We start from the raw sequence: 10,860 nt of genomic DNA, 5'->3' as shown, positions 1-10,860 counted from the left end.
TTACTGCAATTTGCCAACTTGCAAACTTGAGACAAAGTAAGATCAAGTCCTCGGTTTTGAGGCCTAGCATTTTTGGCCTGAGTTTATAGTGCTTCTTTGGGAGTACGAGTGGAAGAAGTGGAAATTGTTAGCTACTTTCAAACCCAAGCACTTCATGTCTGTAATTAAGCTAATATAAGGATCGATGCGGCTGAGCGAAAACAGACTTGTACATGCTGCAAGGGTGACCGTTGCTTAACTAAAAGCAGTATCTTGTTTTTCGTGTGTTTGTTAGGAAAACTCAAGGACCTAGAAGAGAATGGATTTTAAAACAGTATTCCTATAGCGACCTTTTTTTTGCATCCGCATTATCTGATTTGTTTCCTGACCTCTTAGGAAAGAGGTAGATACAGTCTCCCAGCAACTTTGGACAGAGAGAGAGGAGAAATCTTTGCCACCAACCAGCCCATCGCTTCATTGCTGTGCGTCCAGTTCTGGACTGCTCAGTCATTTGTTTTACTCAGCTAGACAGATATTTACGAAGTTTTTCATTAAAGGCCTCTGAAAGCTGCTTTATTATCTTCACTTCAATTTGACTTAAAAGAGGGCAAATGGATTCCGAAGTTCTGGGTAGACTTTGCTTCTTTTTGTTTCTCCTCGAGTTCACAGTGAGGCCCAGTTCCAGTCTTCATGACAAGATGGTCCAAACCTTAGGCAACGCGGCTGATTTTTCTAGTAATCTGTTTAAAGTTCTATAGTATGTCCATTTATTTGATTTCAGGGACAGGTCAGATTCCTTTTGAGGAGTGGCTCAGCCATATTTATTTACATGTTCAAATAACACTAGATTTAATCATAATATTTATTTTGGCCCCTGCAGTATGAATGACGCTGAGATAGTCTTTTAATTCCACCTCCCCCCTCTTCGACACTTGTTTTGCATGGAATGTGTGGTCTGTGTGTGTCCCACTTTCACTTATTTGAAAACGTTTTGTCATAGAAAATGACAGTTTGCTAAGAAAGCAGGTACCCTGTTGGCTGCCCGCAGTGAATGCTGGAATGTAGTGTCTTAATAGTTTTTTTTGAGGACACACTGAGGAGTTCACAGTTACATGGAGTCTATTCCAAGTGGAACATTTAGAAAAGGTAAACGTATAAAATAGTTTTAAGCTCCCTGAAGGCCTTTTAGTGGCTTTTACATTTGTCAGTCTCTTTAGCTCAGCCTTTTTCGATGGTTTTAAGCATTTAAATTTTTATATGCATTGACTTACTTGCACTTACCAAGACCAGGTACTGAACAAATATCACCTCAGTCAGTCCTTCTAACAACCCGATGGAGGTGGATACTGTTATTTCCCACATTTTACAGATGAGAAAACGGAAGTATGGAGAAATTAAGTTAGCTTGCCCAAGGTCACACTAAGCGACAGATGCAGGATTGAAACCCAGGCAGTCTAGTTCTAGAGCCCTGCTCCTGACTTTTGTACTGTCTGGTCCCTCGCTATACAGTGTGGCTCCTTTTAAAAATAGCCTTTAACATTTGAAATCATTTTCATTTATTTCCAGTGTCCCAGAAAGGTCCGTTTTCATGATATGACAATTCTAACTCTTTGAAACTTAATATCCTGCTTGGAAAAGGTGGGGGGCAGGGGAAGGTTCGTTTTAAGACTAGTTGGTCTTTTGAATCCATTTTTATTTTTACATGTACATAGTCAGAGAAACAGGCTTAATTATTTTCCTTATAAAATGCAGTGGCATTCATTTTGCTCCCCCTTGCCCCCAACTGCAAAGCATGAATTGAATGCTTCCCGAATAAGATGTTATTAAGAATATTCTTTGAAAAAAATATGTGAAAGAGGAAGTTAAAATAACGCTAAAGGTTGGTAACTGGTCACTATTTTAAAGTTGTTCCATGGCTCTTTTCATTGTGCCAGATGCCCCAAGACCCTGGGTTGTTTGAAGGGTGAAACTTGTACAATGTATTTAACCAAACCCGTGAATGAATACTGTTTAACACTTCCATACTGTCTGCACTTTGAATTCAGCTTTGTTTCCAAGTGAGATTTGAAGGATGTTACTCAGCTCTCAGTAAGTACTGGTTTATGACAAACCTGCTGTAGACCAGTTTAGTGTAGACATATACCTGCTAAATGTGTAGTGTTAGGTTGCAAGATGTAAACGTTAAAGTATAAATTTACGTATATGGGATTTATATATGTGTATTTATTGTTAATATGAACCATCCAGGAAGATGATCAGATTTCTTTACAAGAAACCTTTTCCTAAAGCTTTAGAAGAACGTTGTTGATAATGAACCTAAATTAACTGACCTAGCACAAGCTCGTGCATTATATGTGATATGTTACGAGTGTCACTTACTCGTTGAGTTCAAGTTTCTCTGATTTACCTAGTCAGACTTCACTCATTATTTTCTTTGAAATTTGCCTTGAGAGATCAACGGAAGAGGCTGAAGGTCTGCTCTCTGCCTAACCCCAGTATAGGAGAACTCTGGGGTTAGTTATTAAGGTTAACCTAGCTGGCCCTAGGGCACTGTTAGCATTTCATTAGCAGCCTAGTCATTATTTCTTGAATTACATTCATTAAGTTACAAGGAAAACTGGGGCCACTCATGGGAATGACTGTTTAGTAACATTGGGTACCGTGATGTCAGTCTTCATTCTCAGAGGCTTTAGGAGCTAGATTTTCTTTAGAAGGAAATTATTTCCTCTGTGGGTAAACTCTTTTTTTTTTTTTTTTTTTTTGCGGTACGTGGGCCTTTCACAGTTGTGGCCTCTCCCGTCGTGGAGCACAGGCTCCGGACGCACAGGCTCAGCGGCCGTGGCTCATGGGCCCAGCCGCTCTCCAGCATGTGGGATCTTCCCAGACTGGGTCACGAACCCGTGTCCCCTGCATTGGCAGGCAGACTCTCAACCACTGCACCACCAGGGAAGCCCCCTGTGGGTAAACTCTTAAGAATTTTGATTTGAAACTCCTTGGAAGACTTGTAAATTATAGGAAGCATTGGAAAAGGGTTAAAAGAGCAGATTTTTCTGTGGGAGGTGATTAAATTTAAATCGTTTGAGGGTATTGCCGTCAAGAAATAGGTGTGTGCACTGTATGGGGCACTGGGGGTGTAAGTGAGCGAAAAGTGTTCACCGTCAAGAGCTGCGAGTGCGGGTGCAGACAGTGTAAACCAGCTGTAGTCAGTGATACCGTTTCTATATGTTACTCTATGTAGATCGTTTCTTTGACACAACAAATACTGAGTACCTGCTCTAGCTTAGATCATCTTATGGGCCTCAGGGATAGAGCATCAAGCTAAACAGATTCAGATCCTGCTCTCTTAGGGCTTGTGTTTCAATAGGGAGAGATGAATAAGAATTCTATTAAGTGGAGGGCAGTTAAGCAGAGAAAGCGCATCTATGTGGGCTAAGGTGGGGTAGCAGTTAAAAGGAACTGGCCCGGAAGCCTGGCTGAGGAAGTGTAATTTGAGCAAAGGCCTGAGGTGGGCGAGGGGCAGCAGCACTGTGTCTGGGGGAAGCACGCCAGGCCCTTTGGTGGGAGAGCCCCTGCTGTGGGAGGAGGGCAGTGAGGGAGGGAGGGAACGAGGGGTGCAGGGTGGTGGACGGGTTGGGCTGATAGTACAGGACTCATACAAAGTTTAAGTTTTTGCTCTGAATAAGGTAGGAAACTGTAGTCAGTTTTCACTCAGAGTGGTGACATGACCTGACATTTTAAAAGCATCTTTGAGCAAATGCAAGAGCTCTGACTTTGAACGTAATACCAGCCTTCTCGCCAGCTTGAGATAGACCTGCCCTTAGGCGAGTCCCGTCCACCTCCTCGAATGTGAAGAGTCTCATCTGTCCTGGGGACATAGGCAGAGGCAGTACTTCTTGAGCACTTTGTGTGACGGTTTTATTTGTATGAACTCATAACTGCAACAAACCTGTGATTTGCCAGTACTGTTATGTCCCCCGTTTTTACAGTGGAGGAAACTGAGGCACAGGGGAGTAGCTTGTCTAAGGTCACACCAGAGGTGTCCCATTGCAGGCAGCATTGGAACAAGGCCGTTTGACTCGAGGATCCTTGCTCCTGCCAGGATTCCTTAAAATAACATTCTTAGTGTCCGTCTGCAGCTGCACAGTATCCACAGTGGGGAGCACATTTATCCAGTGTCTGAACAATAAGAACAACTTACTTTTGGGGCCCTAGGGTTGTGCTAGGCCTCGCTATCCTTGATGTCTGTTAACCAGCACTGTGCCGTCCTTACCGCGTGCCTTGAGGTAGGTACTGCTCCTTTCTCCATCAAGCTTAAACTCACCTAAGGCCACACAACCAGTAAGTAGTGAGACCAGGAACTGAGCCCAGGTAGTCTGGCTCTGGAGACTTTACCACCCAACTATCCTTTTTCTTGAGGATACTTAGAGGGTATTCAGATGGTTTGAGTTTGTTTTTTTGCTGCACTCTGCAGCTTGTGGGAATTTAGGTCCCCAACCAGGGGTTGAACCCAGGCCCTTGGCAGTGAGAGCATGGAGTCCTAACCACTGGACCACCAGGGAATTCCCTGGATCAGGGGTCCCAACTCCCCGGCTGCGGACCGTTACTGGTGCACCGGTGCGTGGCCCGTTAGGAACCGGGCCGCACAGCAGGAGGTGAGCGGTGGGCGAGCGAGCAAAGCTTCATCTGCTGCTCCCCGTGGCTCCCCGTCGCTCGTGTTTCTGCCTGAACCATCCTCCGCTACCCCGTCGCTCGTGTTTCTGCCTGAACCATCCTCCGCTACCCCGTCCGTGGAAAAACTGTCTTCCATGAAACCGGTCCCTGGTGCCAAAAAGGTTGGGGACCACTGCCCTACACTGTTTGAGTTTTAGCTTATTGACTAGAATTTTGTACTTCGGACACTTAGATTTTATATACCTGAAAACCCTTCCCGACCTTAGAAAGGTTCTCCGTACCTACTTCTGTATCTTGAATTAGCCTAGTTCTGTTTTTCTCAGGCTTTTCTCCCTGTAACTCAAGGTTCAGAAAAACCGACACATAGCTCACCTTCTAGACTGTGGGCTGGGAGATTCTAAGGAAGGGAGGTGGTTACCTGTATGAGGTTGTAGTCTATCCAAGGGTCAAAGTTGAAATGTCTTTGTATCTTCACCCTAAATCTGTGATTTTCCCCCTCCTTGATACAGCCATGTTGGTTTCTTCTTTTTTAAACACAAGAATTACACTTTCCTCCTCCAAGAGTCTCAGAAAATTTGATGATCCCAGAGCACTGCTTCGAGTCTCCTGTGTCTTCTACCACGTTTGAGAGAAGTCAGGCCAGACTAAAACCTGGCTCAGCTGAAGACACGGCTTCCTCTGCAGCACTGTTGTAATACTTTCTCCTTCCCCACAGTGCATAGTGCCCGAAATGCACATTGGCAGTCTGGCGCCCCACATTCAAAGTTCGTGCCATGTGGTAGTTGTACGTTCTCCATGTTCTCCACACCCCTTCATTGTTGTGAGCGAGTAACTTTACAAGCGTGCTGTGCTGTGTTGTGCTGCTCGCCCTGCCCCTCATCCCCCAAGTGTATTGAAGACTGAGACCTGGCTGGAGGACCATAGCAGCAGTATCATTACAGACCATCCATCCAGTAGCTTAACCTTGCAGTTCCTGAGCCTCTGACTATCTCAACCGTGTGCTTCCAGAATCCCATACTGTATCTTTTCATCTGGAATTGGTCCGCTTGGGATCTTAACCTCCATTAGACCAGTCTCTTCCACAAGTTTGACGCCCTGGTAACACTGATCTTTTTTCCTATATCTAAAGTACCCCTTAACCCTTGTGGTTAATTTCTTACTCATTCTTTAGGACAGTGTTACTCACCCTATTTTTTTTTTTTTTTTTTTTTGCGGTACGCGGGCCTCTCACTGCTGCGGCCTCTCCCGTTGCGGAGCACAGGCTCCAGACACGCAGGCTCAGCGGCCGTGGCTCACGGGCCCAGCCGCTCCGCAGCATGTGGGATCTTCCCGGACCGGGGCACGAACCCGTGTCCCCTGCATCGGCAGGCAGACTCTCAACCACTGTGCCACCAGGGAAGCTCAGCTTTGAAGTTTTTAACCCTCGGGATGTGTTTACGATATCATCAGCCATCAGCCGCCTGTGCACATCAAAGGGACTGCTGCTTTTGGGTGTAGCTCTGTATTGGCTCTAGAGATTTAAATATATATATGTTTCTGAATCCAAGTGGAGAAGGAGATGAGTGTCCCAATATATGTCATTACTAATGTTTTAAGGAAAAAGAAAATGGGAGGGGGGTCTTTTGGTGTTGAGTTGTGTGGGAAATGCTGGTTTAAAAACCAAGTTACTTGAGTGACTGTTTAAGGAAGTCAGCATTAACAATTTGTTGCACCTGGTTTGGATTCCCTTACTCTATTAAGTATAATTATGTTAACCTCCCCCATTATGTATTTCCTGTAATACTTCTGGTATTTGAGTTCAACCATTAGAAACAAAGTTAAATCACTGTTAAATCACTGTTCAACTCAGTTCTTGCCATATACCTTTGAAATAAAATATTTCAGTTATCCCATTGAGATGTATTTTATCATTGCTTTTATTTTGTTACGATTCTGAATGCTTGATAAATGATGTGACTTTTAAATGTGTTTGATACATTTATAGGATGGAAGATGCTGATAATTCTGAAAAGAGTGTAAATGAAGAAAATGGAGAAGTCTCAGAAGACCAATCTCAAAATAAGCACAGTCGTCACAAAAAAAAGAAGCATAAACACAGAAGTAAACATAAGAAACATAAACATTCTTCAGAAGAAGACAAGGATAAAAAACATAAACATAAGCATAAACATAAGAAACACAAAAGAAAAGAGGTTATTGATGCTTCTGACAAAGAAGGTATGTCTCCAGCAAAAAGAACTAAACTTGATGATTTAGCTTTGCTGGAAGACTTGGAGAAACAGAGGGCCTTGATTAAAGCTGAACTTGATAATGAGTTAATGGAAGGAAAGGTCCAGTCTGGCATGGGGCTCATATTACAAGGTTATGAGTCTGGCTCTGAAGAGGAGGGGGAGATTCATGAAAAGGCACGAAATGGAAATAGGTCTAGTACTAGATCTTCAAGTACGAAGGGGAAACTTGAACTTATGGACAATAAAAATAGTACAAAAAAACGAAGTAAAAGCAGATCCAAAGAACGGACTAGACATAGGTCTGATAAAAAGAAAAGTAAGGGAGGTGTTGAAATAGTTAAAGAGAAGGCGACGAGGAGCAAGTCAAAGGAGAGGAAAAAGTCCAGAAGTCCCTCCAAACGAAGCAAGTCTCAAGATCAGGCAAGAAAGTCCAAGTCTCCTACCCTTAGAAGGCGCTCTCAAGAGAAGATTGGGAAGGCCAGGTCTCCTGCCGATGACAAGGTGAAAATTGAAGATAAAAGTAAGTCAAAAGATAGGAAAAAATCCCCAATTATAAATGAAAGTAGAAGTCGTGATCGAGGCAAAAAATCTAGATCCCCAGTTGACTTGAGAGGTAAATCCAAAGACAGAAGGTCACGGTCCAAAGAGAGGAAATCGAAACGGTCTGAAACTGATAAAGAGAAGAAGCCAATTAAATCTCCCTCTAAAGATGCTTCCTCTGGGAAAGAAAATAGGTCACCCAGTAGAAGACCTGGGCGCAGTCCCAAAAGAAGGAGTTTGTCTCCGAAACAACGCGACAAGTCAAGAAGAAGTCGATCTCCACTCTTAAATGATAGAAGGTCTAAGCAAAGCAAGTCACCTTCTCGAACTCTGTCTCCTGGTAGGAGAGCCAAGAGCCGATCCTTGGAAAGAAAACGCAGGGAGCCTGAACGGAGACGCCTTTCTTCGCCAAGGTAACTTGACTGCAAAGCTGTATTGCAGCAGATTTCAGAGGAGAAACTAGAACTTGTGGACAATAAAAATGAGATGGAAATGAGTTTTATAGTGTTATGTATAACCCTGTCCACTAGCTATATTAATGTTTGCACTTTTTTCCAGTGAGTATCTTGACTCTAGGTGACTTTTAATTTTGACATTTTTAAAGTTCTTAATTTAGTATTTGATGTGCAGACTCACTCCTTTAAATCCAAGTAATTTGGCTGATAAGTCTATGTATGCCCATTTTATGGGAAAGGAGATTGTATAGTTCCAGAGTAGGGATTGTTCTTTGGACAGTATGGGCTGATATTTTAAAAAATGGAGGTATCAGTTTAAGGATTGTGATCTGTCCATTCGTTTGAATTGACATGATTTTGAATTCTGACAATATGATTGGAACTACAGTTGTCTTTTTTGGTCCCCAAAATATAATTAAATTAAAAGTGGAAGTATTTTTCTGTTACTAATTCATATACTTGTAAAATCTCATTGAAAAAAAAGTAGTATCTCTTAAGTTTAGGAAGAACAGTGTAAGAAGTGACTTTATTTTTTATCAATAATAATGAAAATATTTCATATACATTTGGTCCATCAGTTCTTTTCTCATAAGTTCTCATGGTTGTCTCTCATGAAGTGGAGTGATATCCTCATACTTAATTTTTTTTTGGTCATCTTTTTTTCACATCTTTATTGGAGTATAATTGCTTTACAATGTTGTGTTAGTTTCTACTGTACAACAAATGGAATCAACTATATGTATACATATATCCCCATATCCCCTCCCTCTTGAGCCTCCCTCCCACCCTCCCTATCCCACCCCTCTAGGTGGTCACAGCACCGAGCTGATCTCCCTGTGCTATGCGGCTGCTTCCCACTAGCTATCTGTCTTACGTTTGGTAGCGTATATATGTCCATGCCACTCTCACTTCGTCCCAGCTTACCCTTCCCCCTCCCCATGTCCTCAAGTCCGTTCTCCACATCTGCGTCTTTATTCTTATCCTGCCACTAGGTTCATCAGTACTGCTTTTTTAGTTTCCATACATAGTTGTTAGCATATGGTATTCGCTTTTCTCTTTCTGACTTAATACAGAGTGAAGTAAGTCATACTTAATTTATAAATGAGAAAATAGATTGAGAGGTTATCTAACTTACCTAGGGTCATAGAACTGATGAGTAAAGGCACAGAAGGGATTTTGGCGGAGAGGGGAGGGTGTTGTTTAGATTAGTCCAAAAGCTACTTTAGAAACTGATTTTTTTAATGTCTTTATATTCAGTAATTTAGACATGTGAAATTACCAAGTTTCCCTTAAAAGAATGTCGGCTTATGCCATGCAAAGATACTCTGAATTCCTAGTCATCTACTGTTGCATGTTAATGTTTTCTGTGTATGGGTATAAATCTGAACTGGCCTTGAAGTTTAAATAAATCATCCTATGTTTTGAGAAGCTTCAAGAAATGCTATTTTCAAAGTGCTGTATCTTAAGAGATCCTGTTGACTCTTCTAAGCAGTGTAATGAAACGGCTCTGCCTGCAGCTCTGTGGAGACAGTGTTGCTGGTGTTATCTGACGTCGTTCTTAAGGTCCTGTTCTCTTTCTGTTGCTTTCAGTTTGAAAAGGAAATTCTGAGGAGGAGTTTATCAAGAACTAGAGTTGAATATTTGAAACAAATTTTTATTTTTAGTTGCAAAAGAGGTACATGCTAATTAAGGAGAAATTTAAATCGTGCTGGAAGCCTGTAAATTCACTTTTTCCATCCCTCCTCTGCTGCCACTCCAAAGAAGACTGTCTCTTTCTAGCCCCTTTACTATGCACATACAATTGTATGTATGCGTTTTTTCTTAAAAATAGGATTCATACTATTTATGTTAACAGTGATGTTCTTTTTTCATGAAACACTTCTGTGACAGTGCATAAGGATCGTTTTTAATTCTTCATATATCAATAATAGCAACATGGTATTTCACAGTGTAGATGTACCTTAATATATTTAACCATTCCCTTGTTGAAACTGATGAAAGTTGAGGTTGGTTCCAGTTTTTCATGATTGTTTGCAAAGACATCCATTGGTTCTGTGTTAAGTTTCTTTTAGAATAGATTCATAGAAGTGGAATTGCAGTCTGTGATTATGTACATTTACATTTTAGAAAGTTAACTGCCACATTTCCTTCCAGATAAGTTATCCCAGTATTTACTTCGATGACTAGGTGGACTGTCATTTTCCTAAACTCTTACCTGTATTTCCTCTTCTGAGGTTAATGTTGATTTTTAAGGGGGGTTTTATTCTTAATTGATACATTAAAAATAAGGCTCTTAATTGCAAAAATGTCAAAAATTTAGAAAGAAAACAGTCTTCAAACCAAGGGAATGGAATATTATTACTCACTTGGGCAAGTTTTATTTGTTTATCTGAAATTAAAATCAGTGGCTTTAACAATATGAATAATCTTTAATAATTCTTCAAATTGTGAGACCAGAGGAAATAGACCTTCTATTGTGTGTCTGCCGTAACACCAGATGTCACTGTGATCATCTGAATTTTTGTTATAAAACTTATTAATCTGTGTTTACTACCTTTAGGTTAATGTGCCCTTTCTTCAAGTGTACTTTACATGCAGAAGAAATTCATTTATTCTGATTTGATTTATTCTTCTTTGAACTTGTATTTGGTCCCCTTAAGAACACGACCTCGAGATGACATCCTCAGTAGGCGGGAAAGGTCAAAAGATGCCAGCCCAATCAGTAGGTGGTCTCCAGCCCGGAGAAGAGCCAGTAGATCTCCTGTTAGGAGGAGGTCCCGCTCCCCCCTCAGACGGAGCCGATCGCCCAGAAGAAGAAGCCGGTCTCCTCGGAGAAGGTAAAGATACCCGTGTGATCCATCAAACTCTGTTTTTGAAGCTCAGTTGGTAGGTTTTCTTAACAGACAGTTTTCTCTGAAAAATTGTAGTTGTGACACCATATAGTTCTCTATTACCAACATGTGATATCTCACACACACTGATTT

At 41.7% G+C, this 10,860-nt stretch overlaps 1 protein-coding gene across 1 annotated transcript in view; it reads left to right on the top strand.

Annotated features, from left to right (window-relative positions):
- PRP4K (pre-mRNA processing factor kinase PRP4K) overlaps window positions 1-10,860 on the top strand; it is a 38,108-nt gene that overhangs the window by 724 nt on the left and 26,524 nt on the right. The window contains exons 2-3 of the mRNA XM_007452090.1: window positions 6,635-7,834; window positions 10,537-10,713. Of these exons, the coding sequence (XP_007452152.1) occupies window positions 6,635-7,834; window positions 10,537-10,713 (1,377 nt within the window). The remainder of the gene's footprint in view (window positions 1-6,634; window positions 7,835-10,536; window positions 10,714-10,860) is intronic.

Source organism: Lipotes vexillifer, unplaced genomic scaffold (assembly GCF_000442215.2).
Source record: "Lipotes vexillifer unplaced genomic scaffold, Lipotes_vexillifer_v1.1 scaffold1162, whole genome shotgun sequence".
Taxonomy (NCBI): Eukaryota; Metazoa; Chordata; class Mammalia; order Artiodactyla; family Lipotidae; genus Lipotes; species Lipotes vexillifer.
This window is presented reverse-complemented; position numbering and strand designations above follow the sequence as displayed.